The 20,019-nt window shown below is 45.1% G+C and overlaps 1 protein-coding gene across 3 annotated transcripts in view; it reads left to right on the forward strand.

Moving 5' to 3' along the window:
* The window catches only part of BCAS3 (BCAS3 microtubule associated cell migration factor), a 549,518-nt gene that overhangs the window by 236,251 nt on the left and 293,248 nt on the right, over nt 1-20,019 (forward strand). For 2 of the 3 annotated variants that reach the window (XM_060756800.2, XM_060756803.2), the window contains exon 17: nt 11,213-11,257. The exons of the other annotated variant lie outside the window; for it this stretch is intronic. In XM_060756800.2, coding sequence (XP_060612783.1) covers nt 11,213-11,257 — 45 coding nt within the window. The remainder of the gene's footprint in view (nt 1-11,212; nt 11,258-20,019) is intronic. 3 annotated transcript variants of the gene reach the window in all.

A 20,019-nucleotide genomic window follows, 5' to 3' on the forward strand; every position in this document is an offset into this window, starting at 1 on the left:
GGGTTGTTGAGCCTCCCCCTTCTGCTCCCAGCGCACATCAAAGCGGATGCTGGCTCCTCTCTGCACACCACACAGAAACCATCTCTGCATTTGGAGATATGACACTCTTTGCGTTGGACTATGACTCTCCAGGCTAGGGTTCAGGACTCTAGTCAGCCATGGAAACTAACTGGGTGGCCTTGGGCAAGTCATGCACTGTCAGCCTCAGAAAAACTATGATAGGTTCGCCTTAAGGTTGGCATAAGTCAGAAATGACTGGAGGGCGCACAGCCACTCATAATGCAGAGGTAAAGAATTGGGATTTGCAGTGGTTTTCTTCCTTCCTATGTTATCCCTTGGGAAGTCAGACTTGGCCATGGTAGTCCATGCCCTAGTTACATACCAAATAGACTACTGCCAGCCACATGACCTTGGAGGTGTCTACAGACAACGCTGGCTCTTCGGCTTAGAAATGGAGATGAGCACCACACCCCAGAGTCAGACATGACTGGACTTAATGTCAGGGGACTACCTTTACCTTTACTAGACTACTGCAACACGCTCTACGTGGGGTTGCCTTTGAAGACTGTTCAGAAGCTTCAAGTAGTCCAATGGGTGATAGCCAAATAATAATAATAATAATAATTATTATTATTATTATTAAAAGAATATAATAAAAGAAGAATAATAATAAATAAATATAAATAAAGTAAAATAATAATAGAAGAATCCAGACTGACAAAGTTTTGGAACACAATACACCAGACATCACGATTGTGGAAAAGAAAAAAGTTTGGATTATTGATGTTGCCAATATAGCAGTTGAAAAACATGCAAATGTGAGTAGATCAATAGGTACCGCTCCGGCAGGAAGGTAATGGCGCTCCGTGCAGTCATTCTGGTCACATGACCTTGGAGGTGTCTGCGGACAACTCCGGCTCTTCTGCTTAGAGATGGAGATGAGCACCAACCCCAGACTCGGACACGACTGGACTTGATGTCATGGGAAAACCTTTATCTTTACCTTTACTAACCCTCCCCTACTCAATCTAGTTTCCCAATAATAATAGAACTTGCTGATCGAAAGGTTGGTCGTTCGGATCCAGGGAGTGGGGTGAGCTCCCACTCTTAGCCCCAGCTTCTGCCAACCTAGCATTTCGAAAAGATGCAAATGTGAGTAGATCAATAGGTACAGCTCCGGCGGGAAGGTAACAGTGCTCCATGCAGTCATGCCAGCCACATGACCTTGGAGGTGTCTACGGACAACGCCGGCTCTTCAGCTTCGAAATGGAGATGAGCACCAACCTCCAGAGTTGGACATGACTGGACTTAATGTCAGGGGGAAACCTTTACCTTTACTAACCCTCCCCTACTCAGTCCAGTTTCCCAGTACCCACAACTGGCACAAACACACAGAGCAAAAAACAGTGGCAGAGGGAAGTAATTTCAGGATGTGATACCAATTCTGTTGTGTGTCCAAAATGTAGTGCAGTGTGTGAAATAAATCAGGTCCTGGTGTTTCAGAATCGGAGGCTTTCAGCGGCTGGATTGGGCCCACTGACTGGAAGGCGGCGGGGTGGAAAACCCATCCTCTTTGTGGAGCAGAGAACGAAGCGGAATGCCGATGTTCCCTGAAGCCTGACGAGACCTAAAATGGCCAAATTGAGACAGCAGCCTTAACTTGAGCCTCCAGGGGGTAAAGCGTGTGTTTAACATATTTAACATCTGCCCTCCTATTTCTCGAAACACAGAGCAACGCGCGCCTGTAATAGAGAGATAGGACAGGGACCATCTGTCTGGCTCCGAGAAGTGGAGGGCGCGTGGATTACCACAAATGGCAAAAGACAGATGTATTTACACCTACATGGGCAACACCTTGAAGCGCCGCCCTGAGGAAGCATGCCTTCCTCCCTCCCTCCCTCCCCTCCCTTCCTCTGCCTCTCTGGAAACAGCTGCCCAACCTTGGTGGTGGTGCTTCAGTCCTGAGAGGAGGGCTACAAATCCCACCGGATTTTGACAACTGGCTCCTGTTTGGCAGCCGTCGAGGGGTGGAAAGGGCATGGTTGCTCTTACCTTCCTGCGTTCACCTTCTGAAGTCTCCACATTGTCAGATACTGCCCGCATCTTGGCAAAATTGATACCTGCCCAATAATAATAATAATAGTAATAATAATCACATCACACAGTCCTAGACACCTGGGAAGTGTCCGACGTGTGATTCGATACAACAGCCAGCAGAGTGATCTTGTTTGTTGTGGACTCATCTTGTTGTGTTTCAAATAATAATAGTTATCATCATCATCAAACTGCAAAGACTCTGGCACAAGCTAATGCCATCAAAGCCAGAATCGAAAAGTTGATGACAGATCCCAAATGCAGACTCTGCAAGGAAGCAGATGAAACAACAGATCACATCCTCAGCTGCGGCAAGAAGATTGCGCAGACAGACTACAAGCAGAGGCACAACACCGTTGCTCAGATGATTCATTGGAACCTGTGCCACAAACACCACCTGCCTGCAACAAAGAACTGGTGGGATCACAAGTCGGAAAAAGTTACAGAGAATGAACACGTCAAACTCCTCTGGGACTTCCGAATTCAGACAGACAGAGGTTTGGAGCACAATATTTCTGACCTCACAATCGTGTTAAAAAACAAAGAATGGATTGTCGATGTTGCAGTACCAGGCGACAGCAGGATTGGAAAGAAACAACCAGAAAAGCTGACACGATATGAGGATTTAAAGATCGAACTGCAAAGACTGTGGCACAAGCCAGTCAAGGTGGTCCCAGTGGTGATCAGCACACTGGGTGCAGTGCCTAAAGACCTTGGCTTGCACTTAAAAACAATCAGCGCTGACAAAATTACCATCTGCCAGTTGCAAAAGGCCACCTTATAGGGATCTGCACACATTATTCGCCAATACATCACACAGTCCTAGACACTGGGAGGTGTCTGACCTGTAATCCAATACAACAGCCAGCAGAGTGACCTTGTTTGCTGTGGACTCACCTTGTTGTGTTTGAAATAATAATCATAACATATATATTTTTGGTGTCAGGAACGACTTGAGAAACTGCAAGTCGCTTCTAGTGTGAGAGAATTGGCCATCTGCAAGGACATTGCCCAAGGGATGTTTTCCGGATGGTTTTTAAAAATGTTTCACCATCCTTGTGGGAGGCTTCTCTCATGTCACTGCATGGGGAGCTGGAGCTGACAGGGGGAGCTCATCCGCGCTCTCCCCGGGTTGGATTCAAATTGGCAACCTTCAGGTCAGCATCCCAGCCTTCAAGCCATCAGCCCTGCCAGCACAAGGGTTTAACCCACTGCACTTCCAGGGGCTCCATAATAATAATAACAACAACAACAACAACAACAACAACAATAATGTAAATTCAGATGTTCCCACCTTAACATCTTTAACCTTACTCACCCAACGATGCACAGTACTCACATCAACACAATCACCACAAACAGCTTGCATTCTCTGATTAATCTTCTTTGGGATGACACCTTCTGCTGTCAAGAATTCAATGACTGCACATTGCTTAAGTCGCATTGACTGATTGTCTGCGCAGGGTTCCATACTTCACACATTACCAACACAACCATTCAATGCTAAGACTTCCTGCCAAAATGGAACTGTAGAGGAGAGTCTACTGAACAAGCCAGTACCTGTTGCATACCAGTACTGCTATCTGTTGAGGAGTTACAAATATGGAGGCATTACTTTTCACTTTAACTACACAACCGTGCAATGCCAAGGCTTCCTGCCAAATGGAACTGTAGAGGAGAGTCTACTGAACAAGCCAGTACCTGCTGCATACCAGTACTGCTATCTGTTGAGGAGCTACGAAGATGGAGGCATTACTTTTCATTCAACCTTCATACATAAACATTGGAAATATGACATCGGCCATGTGCTTATTGGGCTTATTTGGAGTTTCACTGTCATGAAAATCAATTTTGAAGGCACCTTCCAGTTCTTTTGGAGTGGAGTGATGTGTCCAAATATGCGCCCAAAGCTGTCGTTGGGCACCCAGGCTCTGAATCCCAACCCTGGGAAATGAAAACAGTTGTACAAAGTCCAGGCGATGGAACGCTCCTCGGTTGCGTTTGTTTTTGCAATATGGAAAGAAGAATGCAGATAACACATTTTTTTGATGTGGGATCTGGCTGAGATGTTATCGTCTCGTGTACGATTTGTTCATAAAATCACTGATATCCGTTTGATCTCTTTTGAACTCCGAAGACTTTAATCCTTTCCAGGACCTATTAGTGGTACAGACACAGACAAAAAAAAAGAAAAAAGAAGAGCAAGACCAGCTGAATAGGAAATAACAAGAGAAAACCAAAACCAAACTCTTGCAAAGGAAGGCACAAATCCGGATTCGAGGGCTCGGTTTCAAGCGCGCAGAATAAATCAAAGGCAACACATTTGTGGAAATTATTTGCACAAATGACATTTCAGGAGACTGGGTTGGATCTGCGAATTCCCAACCGTAGCCGACTTTGTTCCAGACCTGGTTAGGAGGACATTGGAAAGAAGTGATTTGTTTGCCTTCATTCCCAAAGTGCACAACGGAGTGAATTTAGGAGTAGGGAAGCGAAAGAAAAACAGGAGATGTCACTACATGCCCAAAGGCTCCCCAGCAACACAACGTTTCTTTAAATGTTCCACAGGACTGAAGTTTAAGGCCTACAGACTATATGGGGGAACCTATAGATAAGTGACTGGCAAACAAACTAGTCCAATGTGGGCAAGGCAAGACTACAGTTAGCTGGATCTGTAATTGGTTAAGCAAACGAACCCAGAGGGTCATTCTCCCCAATGTTTCATCCTGGAAAAAAGTGATGAGTGGAGTAGACTCATAGCATCATAGAGTTGGAAGAGACCTTGTGGGCCATCCAGTCCGACCCCCTGCCAAGAAGCAGGAAAAAGCTGGTGTCATCCTGAGGAGTGTCAGGTAAACCTCAGTGTGAGAGAAGCCTCGTGTGAGAAAGCTCCAGTGTGAAGGCTGCTGCGTGTAAAACTACTATGTGTTTGTTTGTTTGTGTTATGGAAACCTAGTTCATAGAATCAGAGTTGGAAGGGACCATGTGGGCCATCCATGAAAAAGCTAGTGTCGTCTTGAGGAGAGAGTGAGCAGGCCGAAGCCTGTTAGAGTTAGTGGGCCAAAGCTGGTGTCGTCCTGGGGAGTGTGAGGCAAACCTCAGTGTGAGAGAAGCCTCGTGTGAGAAAGCTCTCATGTGAAGGCTGCTGCGTATAAAGCTACTATGTATTGGTTTGTTTGTGTTATGGAAACCTAGTTCATAGAATCATAGAGTTGGAAGACACCTGTGGGCCATCCAGTCCCAAGAAGCAGGAAAAAGCTAGTGTCGTCTTGAGGAGTGTGAGGTAAACCTCAGTGTGAGAGAAGCCTTGTGTGAGAAAGCTCCAGTGTGAAGGCTGCTGTGTGTAAAGCTACTATGTATTGGTTTGTTTGTGTTATGGAAACCTAGTTCATAGAATCATAGAGTTGGAAGAGACCTCATGGGCCATCAGGTCCAACCCCATTCTGCCAAGAAGCAGGAAAAAGCTAGTGTTGTCTTGAGGAGAGAGCGAGCAGGCCGAAGCCTGTTAGAGTTAGTGGGCCAAAGCGGGTGTCGTCCTGAGGAGTGTGAGGTACACCTCAGTGTGAGAGAAGCCTCATGTGAGAAGGCTCCAGAGTGACGGCCGCTGCATGTAAATCTACTATGTATTTGTTTGTTTGTGTTATGGAAACCTAGTTCATAGAATCATAACGTTGGAAGAGACCTCATGGGCTATCCAGTCCAACCCCGTTCTGCCAAGAAGCAGGAAAAAGATAGTGTCGTCTTGAGGAGACAGTGAGCAGGCTGAAGCCTGTTAGAGTTAGCGGGCCAACGCTGGTGTTGTCCTGAGGAGTGTGAGGTAAATCTCAGTGTGAGAGAAGCCTTGACTGAGAAAGCTCCAGTGTGAAGGCTTCTGTGTGTAAAGCTACTTTGTATTTGTTTGTTTGTGTTATGGAAACCTAGTTCATAGAATCATAGAGTTGGAAGAGAACTCGGGGCCATCCAGTCCAACCCCCTGCCAAGAAGCAGGAAAATTGTCTTCAAATCACCCCAACAGATGGCCATCCAGCCTCTGTTTCAAAGCCTCCAAAGAAGGAGCCTCCGCCACACTCCGGGGCAGAGAGTTCCACTGCTGAACAGCTCTCTCTCACAGGAAGTTCTTCCTAATGTTCAGATGGAATCTCCTTTCTTGTAGTTTGAAGCCATTGCTCCGCATCCTAGTCTCCCAAGGCTGATGCCTCCTCCGTATGACTTCCTCTCACCTTTTTATCCATGGCCCTCATCATGTCTCCTCTCAGCCTTCTCTTTCTCAGGCTAAACATGCCCAGCTCTTTAAGCCGCTCCTCATAGGGCTTGTTCTCCAGACCCTTGATCATTTTAGTCGCCCTCCTCTGGACACATTCCAGCTTATCAACATCTCCCTTCAATTGTGGTGCCCAGAATTGGACACAGTATTCCAGGTGTGGTCTAACCAAGGCAGAATAGAGACGAAGCATGCCTCACCACCGTCTCCCAAAGCAGTTGCTCTACTCCAAACTCAAGAACGAAAAATGAAATGTTGGTGGGCAGGAAAAGAGATTGAAAGATGGGCTCAAAGCCAACCTTAAAAACTGTGGCATAGACACTGAGAACTGGGAAGCCTTTGTGTGCTTGAGCTGGAGGTCAGCTATGACCAGCAGTGCTGTAGAATTTGAAGAGGCATGAATGAAGTGCAAGAGGGAGAAACATGCCAAGAGGGGGGCGGGTCAAGCCAACCCCGACCGGGACCTGCCTTCCACCTGGAAACCGATGCTCTCACTGCAGGTGACCTACATACCCACCGCCAGGACACCGATCTTGGAAGACAATCCTACTTGGACAACGAGGGAAGAGAAGAAGAAGTCTAACAAACTGATCAATGAAAAGTTGGTAAACTAACAATACTAATTCTAGCTTTTCTATCATTTCCTCCTATTGTCTTGGGAGTTTAAATAAACCCACTTCTCCGAAGGGATCTTGGGCGAAGGGAGCAGTATTCTGTTGCCCGCGCAGAGTGAAGGCCGTGGCCGTTGGACAGCTCTGATGGTTCCTCTGCCTTGACATTGCTGTGTTATTGTCACCCAACGGAGCCATCTGGTGCTGTCGATTCGAGGATGGGTTCCCTTGTAAAAATGGCACAGTGTCCTTTTTTATTAATGCACACTGAACCACGCCATGTGTGAAGCAGCCCAGAAAAACATGCTCAGGGGGTGATGCCTGACATGAACTGCGGTGGCAGACCTGCTCCTGATCGTATTTCAGTCAATCTTTTGCAAACAGTTGGCTTTCCGTCCCTCTGCTCTGAAAAGGGGGCTGAGGGGGGGGGGTCATCATTCACCCTCCCTTCCCCATCTCCCTGTTTTAACAGATGTCAGGCAAAGTTTTTTTGGCTTTGGTTTCATTCTTACTGAGGCTCATCAACCAGGCCTGACTGCTTTTGTGCTTTCCTCATTTAATAACATTGAGCCCCGGTGGTGCAATGGGTTGTTCCAGCAGGACTGAAGACCGACAGGTTGGAGATTCAATTCTGGGGAGAGTGTGGATGAGCTCCCACTGTCAGCTCTAGCCCCAAATGCGAGGACATGAGAGAAGCCTCCCACAAAGATGGTAAAACATCAAAATATTCAGTTTCCCCAGGGCTACATCCTTTCTCTCACACCATTCGGACACACTCTGGGCAACGTCCGTGCAGACAGCCAATTGTCTCACACCATTCGGGTGTCCCCTGGGCAACGTCCATGCAGACAGCCAATTGTCTCACACCATTCGGGTGTCCCCTGGGCAATGTCCTTGCAGACAGCCAATTGTCTCACACCATTCGGGCATCCTCTGGGCAACATCCTTGCAGACAGCCAATTGTCTCACACCATTTGGGAGTCCTCTAGGCAATGTCCTTGGAGATGGCCAATTGTCTCACACCATTTGGGTGTCTTCTGGGCAACGTCCTTGCAGAAGGCCAATTGTTTCACACCATTCGGGCGTCCTCTGGGCAACGTCCTTGCAGACGGCCCATTCTCTCACACCATTTGGGTGTCCTCTGGGCAACGTCCTTGTAGACGGCCAATTGTCTCACAGCATTCAGGAATCCCATGGGCAATGTCCTTATTTACGACATTTATATGGTGCCCTTCTCACCCTGAAGGGGACTCAGAGCGGCTTACAAGTAATACGTAAATACAATACATTATATTATTACCATAGCATAATATTAGTATTATATATTAATATACCATTATACTGTAATATTATTAGTAATATTACATGTAATATAAAATATATAATTATAATTTCGTGTTATTATTATTAGTATTATTTTGTATTACATTATAATATTATCAATATGGTTTAACAAGTCCCAAATACATTGATAATTTCCAATCTGGTAGCATTGTTTATTTTTTAATTTACCCTATTTATACCCTGCCTTTCTCAACCCAAAAGGGAACTCAAGGCAGCTTACATATAGGCAATTATTCAATACGTTAAGTAGTTGTAGTCCAATCTAATCTTCCTCCTCTCCATATGGTACTGAGGAAAAATAGGTTTTCGGTTGTGTTTTGAAGGAGAGGAGTGAGGGGGCCAGCTTAATTTTTTTAGGGAGGGAGTTCCAGAGACGGAGAAGATCCTCTCTCTCGTTCCCACCAGCCATACTTGAGATGGGAGTGGGACCAAGAGCAGGGCCTCCTCCAATGTCCCCAGTGCCTGAGTTGGTTTGTAGTAACCTGGTTAGTAACCTGGCTACCAATCTCTGAACCAGTTGAAGCTTCCGAACTGTCTTCAAAGGCAGCCCCACGTAGAAAGTGTTACAGTAGTCCAGATGAGATGTCACTGAGGCGTGGACTTGACCATGACCAAGTCTGGCATCTCAAAGGACTATGCAAAGGCACTCCTGGACACCAACGACACCTGGATCAGTGATGAGACCAGGATCACCCTCAGATTTCAGACCTGTGTCTTCTGGGGAGTGGGACCCCATCCAACACAGAGTGTAATCCCACATTTTGAATGAATACTCCCAGACTCCAGACAGCATTGCAGGGGGTCTTATGGGAGTTGGAGTTTAGAAGGTGTTATCATTATTATTTAAGTTAAATTTCATATATACATTCCAGCTTTTTCCCAGACTGAGACTCACTCCGGGTCGCGCATAGTCTTTGAAAGAACTCGGCTAAACAATATCGTCATACAATGGTTAAGAGCATAATTAAACTATCAATAAAATTAAAAGTGGTTAAAAGCAACTCAGTAAAAAGAAGAACAGCAAATATGAACCACATGGCACACGAGAGGCCCTTTCTCTCTGAGCAACCAGTCCTGCTCAAAAACAAGGTTACTGCATGCCTGTGGAAGGATCAAAAGCAAGGTGCCAATCTATGAGGGTTGAATGAAAAGTAATGCCTCCACCTTAGTAACTCCTCAACAGATGGTAGTACTGGTATGCGTCAGGCACTGGCTTGTTCAGTAGACTCTCCTCTACAGTTCCATTTTGGCAGGAAGCCTTAGCATTGAACGGTTGTGTTGCTTTAAAGTGCGGAGTATGGAACCCTGCGCAGGTGGTCAGTCCTTCCATTTTCCCCAGCATCATTGTCTTCTCCAAGCTTTCCTGTTTTCAAAGATATTACTATGTGAACATCTTGGTTCTATTTGCTGGAGGCTTTTATGCAGAGGCTGGATGGCCATCTGTCAGGTGTGCTTTATTTATTTTAGGGTTAGTTCAGTAGACTCTCCTCTACGGTTCCATTTTGGTAGGAAGCCTTAGCATTGAACAGTTGTTTTGTTAAAGTGAAAAGAAATGCCTCCAACTCCTCAACAGTTACTGGTATACGGCCAGGTACTGGCTTGTTCAGTAGACTCTCCTCTACAGTTTCATTTTGGTGGGAAGCCTTTGCATTGAATGGTTCAATGACTGTATGTTGCTTAAGTCACATTGACTGACTGTCTGCACAGGGTTCCATACTTCGCACTTTAACCACACGACCGTTCAATTCTAAGGCCTCCCAATGCTAACACTTGTGAAACTTGGTGGTTGCTGTCACATGACGTCCAACTCTTTGTCACGAAAGTCAGATGTTCCTATCTCAACATCTTTAAACTTACTCTCCCAATGACGCACAGTACTCACATCAACACAATCACCATGCATTCTCTGATGAATCTCCTTTGGAGTGACACCTTCTGCTGTCTAGAATTCAATGACTGCATCTTGCTTAAGTCGTATTCACCGTCTGTCTGCATAGGGCTCCATACTTTGCACTTTAACAACACAACCGTTCAATGCTAAGGCCTCCCACCAAAATGGAACTGTAGAGGAGAGTCTACTGAATGAGCCAGTACTTGCCGCATACCAGTACTGCCATCTGTTGAGGAGTTACAAAGGTGGAGGCATTACTTTTCATTCAACCCTCGTAGTTTCCAACCTGTGCAAAATATTATTCAGAGAAGGCACACACGTGTGTCTTTTCATAACAGCATCATATGGCAATCCCACATCTCGGAGGTATTATGACAACCTCACAACCTCTGAGGATGCCTGCCATAGATGCAGGTGAAACATCAGGAGAGAATGCTTCTATAACATGGCCATATAGCCCGAAAAACCTACAACAACCCAATCCTCACATCTGCTCAATATCTGCATGCGGAGATATGCTGTGTACACACAACACAATCTCAGTGCAGCATGGCAACGTTGTGCAACATGTCAACAACTGAGTGTCTGCATTCCAGTCCGCAAGTGCTTCTTCGATGCAAAATAACTTTTCCAGCTCTGGACAGCAATTTCCAGCAATGTTTTCCTTCCCCTTGCTGTCCAAAGTGGTACAATCCAGGCCCTGGATTACCACCTCCATGAGAACTAATCCCTTGTGATGTAAAGAAGATGGTGGGAAAGGTCTTCTGTGCTTTAACACTGTGGGAAAAATGATATTTTACAGAATATATCAAAAGGGAGTTCCGCTCGAGACTAGCACTCCAATGTAATTTTTTTTTAGCCCTCTGTTTTCTTGGGTGAGGGATGCCTTCTTGCCTTTCGGAAACTGATAATGTTAATTTTTTCCAATGGTCTGATTTGACGCTGTTGCTTGTTGACATTGACCTCTTCCATCTAATTTCTGTGCATTTCTCCCCCTGTTTTCCCACGAAGACCTTACCTGTTTGGAGCAGGATGTTTTTCCATAAAAGCTCCATGGTGAGTTCAGTTCAATCCCAGCATGCCTTCTAATTATTTTGCTGTCCTCACTGGGAATGGTCATGGATTTACTTTTCATCATCATCTTCTTCTTCTCCTTCATACATTGCATGAGCTCATCGTTCCTTCCATGCAAGTGATACATGACTGGGGGCAGAACTAAGTGTGAGGATTTTGCATCGAGTTTCCCATTTTTCGTTCCCATAATGTCTTGATGTGACGTGTTGATATTATTGTGTAGTGTCGTATTGCCTAGGTGTGCCTCTTCCTTCTCTGGTCCTCTTCAGGAAAGCTGCACACTCTTCCGATCTGGGCTAGGCAACAGATATTGTAATGCCCCAGAATAATAATTATAATAATAATAATAATAATAATAATAATAATAATTTAATAATAAAATATATAAATAAAATATTTATAATATTCTAATGTAATGCAATATAATACTAATAATAATATGATATTATAAAATAAAATAACAAAATTTGAAAAGCATCAATAAGACATTGAGTTAAAACAAATTAAGCATTATTGTCAAACCGTATCGCCATTTCCAATCTGATTCATCATCCATTATTATTATTATTATTATTATTATTATTATTATTATCATCATCATCATCCAATACACCAGCCAGCAAAGTTATCTTGTCTGCTGTGGACTCATCTTGTTGTGTTTCAAATAATAATAATAATAATAATAATAATAATAATAATAATAATAATAATTCTCTCCTGACGTTTCGCCTGCATCTATGGCAAACATCCTCGGAGGTAGTGAGAATGCCTCTAGACCATGGCCATATAGCCCGGAAAAAACCCCTACAACAACCCAGTGATTCCAGCCATGAAAGCCTTCGATAATACATTATTATTATTATTATTATTTACAAGCCAGTCAACGTGGTCCCAGTGGTGATCCGCACACTGGGTGCAGTGCCTAAAGACCATGGCCTGCACTTAAACACAAATTAACATCTCTCAGCTACAGAAGGCCACCTTACTGGGATCTGCACACATTATTTGCCAATACATCACACAGTCTTAGACGCTTGGGAAGTGTCAGATGTGTGATCCAATACAACAGCCAGCAGAGTAATCTTGTTTGCTGTGTACTAATCCTGTTGTGTTTCTAATAATAATAATAATAATAATAATAATAATAATAATAATAATAATAGCAGGATTGAGAAACAACTGGAAAAGCTGGCACGATACGAGGATTTAAAGATCAAACTGCAAAGACTCTAGCACCAGTCAGTTAAGGTGGACCCAGCAGTGGTGATCAACACACTGGGTGCAGTGCCTAAAGACCTTGGCCTGCACTTAAACACAATCGCCGCTGACAAAATTACCATCTGTCAACTGCAAAAGGCTACCCTACTGGGATCTGCACATATTATTTGCTGATACATCACATAGTCCTAGACACTTGGGAAGTGTCCGATGTGTGACCCAATACAACAACCAGCAGAGTGATCTTGTTTGCTGGGGACTCACCTTGTTGTGTTTCAAATAATAATAATAATAATAAGAAGAAGAAGAAGAAGAAGAAGAAGAAGAAGAAGAAGAAGTCCAGCATATATTAATCTCATTTGCTGTGACATACTGCATTTTTGTGTCAGTAAAATAATAATAATAATAATTATAATTATAATTATTATTATTATTATTTCAGAGCTTGGTTAAAGTTAATTTTGAATTAATAGTCCCAGAATAGTCTATATTCTGAACTAATATACTAATGAACTAATAGTCCATTCATGCCTCTTCAAATTCTACAGCACTGCTGGTCACAGCTGACCTCCAGCTGGAGCACTCAAGGGCCAGGGCTTCCCAGTTATTAATGATTAATAATATTTATTTCTTACCTGCCTCTCCTCATGGATCGAGGCAGAATAGCTTCTCAGGGGCTTCATTGATTATCAGTGGGCAAAAAACCGAATGTGGAAGGAGAGAAACAGACATCAGCAATGGACTCCCTTAACTGCTCAAAGGACCACCAGGACCTTTTATCATGTGGCAGTTGCCCATCTCAATTCCTAGGACTTTACCATAAGAGTGGTTTATGTTAGATGTTGTGCACCCATACTCCATTTATGATCTTTCTTCTTTCCACAAGAAAGAAGAAAAAATGATAGGGGGACATTGTCTATTGGTTGATATGCTAGGGACTTTCCATCTGGAAGCTTCAGGTTTGGCCGCTTCCTGCTCTCCTTTCACAGCTGGCCATGCAGAGCAGTTATGGAAAAACACGACACAGTGGCCATATGTTGCAGAGCTCCATAACTGCCCCTTGCTGGAAGAAGGATGGGAACCTGGCCTGGAGTTGCTATATTTGGTGGCGACCCTCACACTTAGTTCTGCCCTGAAAACGGTCAAGCCATTGTCTCCTGTTGTCCTTTGCCTTGGGCATTGCCTGCATTGTGACTGGCCTGAGCTTCTGCCCAGATCGTTTTGCCAAGGCTTAGAGAGTTCTCTTTATTTGCACTGCTTAAGTTCCTTCACCCTTGCTCTGCCCATTTGTGGTCTTTGGCTGGGACAATGTCACAGAAAAGCTAATAATACACCCTCCAACATTTCTCAGATGAAGGCTTGGACATATTTGGCCAAGCAACATCACAGTGTAGTTTGTTTGTGTTTTTCCGTGTCAGGAGCGACTTGAGAAACTGCAAGTTGCTCCTGGTGTGAGAGAATTGGCCGTCTGCAAGGATGTTGCCCGGATATTTTGATGTTTTATTATCCTTGTGGGAGGCTTCTCTCATGTCCCCGCAATGGGGAGATGGAGCTGACAGAGGGAGCTCATCCACACTCTCCTGTGATATGTCAGTCTTCAGTCCGCTCCCTAACAATGTAGTTAAGATGGCCAAAGTTATTAATGAAGGAGACTTATGTAATGTTAAGATGGCCAAAGTTATTAATGAAGGAGACTCACCCTCTGAGGATGCTTGCCATAGATGCAGGCGAAACGTCAGGAGAAATGCCTCTAGAACATGGCCATATAGCCCGAAAAAACCCACAAGAACTGAGTGATTCCAGCCATGAAAGCCTTCGACAATACATCGAGACTTATGTACTTAGACGATTCCTTGTAGTCCGAGGATGATGGTCCTCCAAATGTAGTGTCCTGGTGGTGGGTCCGTAGGTGACTGTGGAGCCCTATTCTTGATCTGCATCTTCTCCCGCAGTGAGGGCATTGGTTTCCAGGTGGAAGGCGGTCCTGGTCAGGGTTGGCTTGACGCGCCTTCCTCTTGGCACGTTTCTCTCTTTCGCCCTCTATTCGTGCCGCTTCAAATTCTACAGCACTGCTGGTCACAGCTGACCTCCAGCTGAAACTCTCAAGGGCCAGGGCTTCCCAGTTCTCTGTGTCTATGCCAGAGTTTTTAAGGTTGGCTTTGAGCCCATCTTTCAATCTCTTTTCCTGTCCACCAACATTCCGTTTTCCGTTCTTGAGTTCGGAGTAGAACAACTGCTTTGGGAGACAGTGGTCGGACATCCGGACAATGTGGCCGGTCCAGCGGCGTTGATGGCGGAGGACCATTGCTTCAGTTCTGGTGGTCTTTGCTTCTTCCAGCACGCTGACATTTGTCTGCCTGTCTCCCCAAGAGATTTGCAGGATTTTTCAGAGGCAACACTGATGGAATCATTCTAGGAGTTGCATGTGACGTCTGTAGATAGTCCATGTTTCGCAGGCATATAACAGGATTGGGAGGACAATAGCTTTATGAACCAGCACCTTGATGTCCCAGTCCTCAAACAGTCTGTGCTTCATTTGTAAGAATGCTGCTCTCACAGAGCTCAGGCAATGTTGCTTCTCAGTGTCAATGTTGACTTTTGTGGAGAGGTGTTTTCCAAGGTAGCGGAAATGGTCAACATTTTCTAATGTTACACATTAAGCTGTATTTCTGGCATTGCAGAAGGATTGACTGGTGACTGCTGTAAGAGCACTTTGGTTTTCTCGATGTTCAATGACAGGCCGAGCTTCTCGTATGCTTCTATGGATGTCCCGGTCCTCAAACACTCTGTGCTTAATTTGGAAAAATGCTGCATTTGCAGAGCTCAGGCAGTGTTGTATTTTGTGGAGAGGTGTTTGCCAAGGTGGCGGAAATGGTCAACATTTTCTAATGTTACACGATTAAGCTGTAATTCTGGCATTGGAGAGGGATTGGCTGGTGACTGCTGAAAGAGCACTTTTGTTTTCTTGATGTTCAATGACAGCCTGAGCTTCTTGTATGTTTTTACGGATGTCCTGGTCCTCAAACGCTCTGCGCTTCATTCGGAAAAATGCTGCACTTGCAGAGCTCAGGCAGTGTTGTATTTTGTGGAGAGGTTACACCATTAAGCTGTATTTCTGGCATTGCAGAGGGATTGGCTGGTAACTGCTGGAAGAGCACTTTGGTTTTCTCGATGTTCAATGACAGGCCGAGCTTCTCGTATGCTTCTACGGATGTCCTATTCCTCAAACACTCTGTGCTTAATTCGGAAAAATGCTGCACTCGCAGAGCTCAGGCAGTGTTGTATTTTGTGGAGAGGTTACACCATTAAGCTGTATTTCTGGCATTGCAGAGGGATTGGCTGGTAACTGCTGGAAGAGCACTTTGGTTTTCTCGATGTTCAATGACAGGCCGAGCTTCTCGTATGCTCCTACGGATGTCCTGGTCCTCAAACACTCTGTGCTTCATTCGGAAAAATGCTGCACTCGCAGAGCTCAGGCAGTGTTGTATTTTGTGGAGAGGTTACACCATTAAGCTGTATTTCTGGCATTGCAGAGGGATTGGCTGGTAACTGCTGGAAGAGCACTTTGGTTTTCTCGATGTTCAATGACAGGCCGAGCTTCTCGTATGCTTCTACGGATGTCCCATTCCTCAAACACTCTGTGCTTAATTCGGAAAAATGCTGCACTCGCAGAGCTCAGGCAGTGTTGTATTTTGTGGAGAGGTTACACCATTAAGCTGTATTTCTGGCATTGCAGAGGGATTGGCTGGTAACTGCTGGAAGAGCACTTTGGTTTTCTCGATGTTCAATGACAGGCCGAGCTTCTCGTATGCTCCTACGGATGTCCTGGTCCTCAAACACTCTGTGCTTAATTCGGAAAAATGCTGCACTCGCAGAGCTCAGGCAGTGTTGTATTTTGTGGAGAGGTTACACCATTAAGCTGTATTTCTGGCATTGGAGAGGGATTGGCTGGTAACTGCTGGAAGAGCACTTTGGTTTTCTTGATGTTCAATAACAGGCCGAGCTTCTCGTATGCTTGTACGAATGTCCTGGTCCTCAAACGCTCTGCGCTTCATTTGGAAAAATGCTGCACTTGCAGAGCTCAGGCAGTGTTGTATTTTGTGGAGAGGTTACACCATTAAGCTGTATTTCTGGCATTGCAGAGGGATTGGCTGGTGACTGCTGGAAGAGCACTTTGGTTTTCTCGATGTTCAATGACAAGCCGAGCTTCTCGTATGCTTCTACGGATGTCCCGGTCCTCAAACACTCTGTGCTTCATTCGGAAAAATGCTGCACTCGAAGAGCTCAGGTGGTGTTGTATTCAGTGTCAATGTTGACTTTTGTGGAGAGATGAGAGAGAACACACAAACGACAAGCGATATCATAGTGTTGCAGGAAACCCATGTTGTGAAAGTATGGTTTATGCCAGCCCAAAATTGGAAGGAGGTGTTAGGGGTGATGGGAAAGATTGCACAAAACAGAATATTGCCGTGCACTTCTGTGGCCGTATATTTGTGCGCCACATCTTCTGAGCATAACATAGCCGAGGGGAATGAGTTTGGGAGTTGTTGAGCCAAGCCAGTCGTTCAGCTTGCACTCGGCATTACCTTCCATGCTTATTACAAGGATTATTGAGATGTGAGGAGCTTGGAACACTCTAAATTGCCATCTGATGCTATTACTATTTTTTATTAGAGTATCCTTGGAAGATACAAGCAGGCCCTCTTTCATTTCATTAGAGAAAAGGGAAAGCTTGAATGTGGATTGCTTGTCAAATACCCATCAGTGGGGAGCATAAGTAGAGATAGATGCTCCTCGCCTCGTCAGAACCAGCGCATTCCCTTGCCAACCAGGGATGACGTCGGCCGGGGCCAAGATTAAAAGCCCTAGATTAAAGTGAAGAATATATGGAATGTAATAGACCTTAAATCATTGAATATGTGCTCACAAAACTCTCTTGTGGTCCGTTTGATGCCGCGATCGTAGCACGTTGGAGAAAATGAACCTCTGTTGCTTACGCAGCTTAAGGACGATCGGAGGCGGGGGCGGGATGCGATTTTTATTTTTCTAAGCCTGCATACTGTTTTCATTACGGTCTTAATGAGACCTAAAATAATGTCAGCAAAATTAAGTATAGATTTGTCAGCCCGGTTTGCTTGTGCTGAGTAGAAGAATAATAATATGGGGGCTTGTAATTATTTTTAGTAGTTGATTTTGAGCTTGAAAGAAACCACTAAAAAGGAATCTCCTCGAGGAGGAATTTGGAACGGGGCTTAGCTTGGAAAAAGTGAATTACTGATTTGCAAGTACAAGGTTGTGAACGAGCCATGTGTGTTTCGGCAAGAACCTTAATGCTACAAACAATTGGGAAACATTCAGGGAGCACCCCTTCCTAAAGGGAATGAATGAGGATGTGTACAAGTGGGGAGAGCTGCCATGCAGAGAAGGTCTGTAGATCAGTGGCTTTTCACTCAGAGGGTCTTCAGTTCAATCCTTGACGCCTCTAAAAAAAGTCTGGGATCACCTCATTTACTTATTTATTTCGTATCTAAAACATCTTGAAGTGACTGGATTGACCTTGAAGGAGCTGGGGGTGGTGACAACTGACAGGGAGCTCTGGCGTGAGCTGGTCCATGAAGTCACGAAGAGTCAGAAACGACTGAACAAATGAACAACAACATCTAAAACATTGCATAAATTAGCATAAAACTGATAAAAATAGAAGGAGTGCAGGTGGATAAATATCTTTTGACCAAAATCGGGCAGCAGCAACGGCATTGTCTGTAGCCTCCAACAATTCTTCCTATGTACATGAGGCATGGCATAGTGGACAAGCATAAAGATGCGGAGTTGTCTGTACATGAGGCAGCACATAGTGGGCAAGCATACAGATGCGGAGTTGACTGTACATGAGGCAGGGCATAGTGGGCAAGCATACAGATGCAGAGTTGACTGTACATGAGGCAGGGCATAGTGGGCAAGCATACAGATGCGGAGTTGACTGTACATGAGGCAGGGCATAGTGGGCAAGCATACAGATGCGGAGTTGTCTATACATGAGGCAGGGCATAGTGAACAAGCATACAGATGTGGAGTTGTCTATACATGAGGCAGAGCATAGTGAACAAGCATACAGATGTGGAGTTGTCTGTACACAAGGCAGGGCATAGTGGACAAGCATATAGATACGGAGTTGTCTGTACACAAGGCAGGGCATAGTGGACAAGCATACAGATACGGAGTTGTCTGTACACAAAGCAGGGCATAGTGGGCAAGCATACAGATATGGAGTTGTCTGTACACAAAGCAGGGCATAGTGGGCAAGCATACAGATGCGGAGTTGACTGTACATGAGGCAGGGCATAGTGGGCAAGCATACAGATGCAGAGTTGACTGTACATGAGGCAGGGCATAGTGGGCAAGCATACAGATGCGGAGTTGTCTCTACATGAGGCAGGGCATAGTGGGCAACCATACAGATGTGGAGTTGTCTATACATGAGGCAGGGCATAGTGAACAAGCATACAGATGTGGAGTTGTCTATACATGAGGCAGAGCATAGTGAACAAGCATACAGATGTGGAGTTGTCTGTACACAAGGCAGGGCATAGTGGACAAGCATATAGATACGGAGTTGTCTGTACACAAGGCAGGGCATAGTGGACAAGCATACAGATACGGAGTTGTCTGTACACAAAGCAGGGCATAGTGGGCAAGCATACAGATGCGGAGTTGACTGTACATGAGGCAGGGCATAGTGGGCAAGCATACAGATGCAGAGTTGACTGTACATGAGGCAGGGCATAGTGGGCAAGCATACAGATGCGGAGTTGTCTCTACATGAGGCAGGGCATAGTGGGCAACCATACAGATGTGGAGTTGTCTATACATGAGGCAGGGCATAGTGAACAAGCATACAGATGTGGAGTTGTCTATACATGAGGCAGAGCATAGTGAACAAGCATACAGATGTGGAGTTGTCTGTACACAAGGCAGGGCATAGTGGACAAGCATATAGATACGGAGTTGTCTGTACACAAGGCAGGGCATAGTGGACAAGCATACAGATACGGAGTTGTCTGTACACAAAGCAGGGCATAGTGGGCAAGCATACAGATATGGAGTTGTCTGTATACAAGGCAGGGCATAGTGGACAAGCATACAGATGCGGAGTTGTCTGTACACAAGGCAGGGCATAGTGGACAAGCATACAGATACGGAGTTGTCTGTACACCAGGCAGGGCATAGTGGACAAGCATACAGATGCGGAGTTGTCTGTACATGAGGCAGGGCAGAGGGAACAAGGATATAGATGCGGAGTTGTCTGTACATGAGTCAGGGCATAGTGGGCAAGCATACAGATGCAGAGTTGTCTATTCATGAGGCACGGCATAGTGAACAAGTAAACAGATACAGAGTTGTCTGTTCAGCTCCACAGTCACACAAGGTGTGGGATTCTTTTAGGTCGTGCCATTTTGCCAGGTTGTCTTTTGATCTGCCCACTCCACAACCCAATAATAATAAAACTTTATTTAATCCCACAAATG

This window comes from Anolis sagrei, chromosome 11 (assembly GCF_037176765.1).
Source record: "Anolis sagrei isolate rAnoSag1 chromosome 11, rAnoSag1.mat, whole genome shotgun sequence".
NCBI classification, from domain to species: Eukaryota; Metazoa; Chordata; class Lepidosauria; order Squamata; family Dactyloidae; genus Anolis; species Anolis sagrei.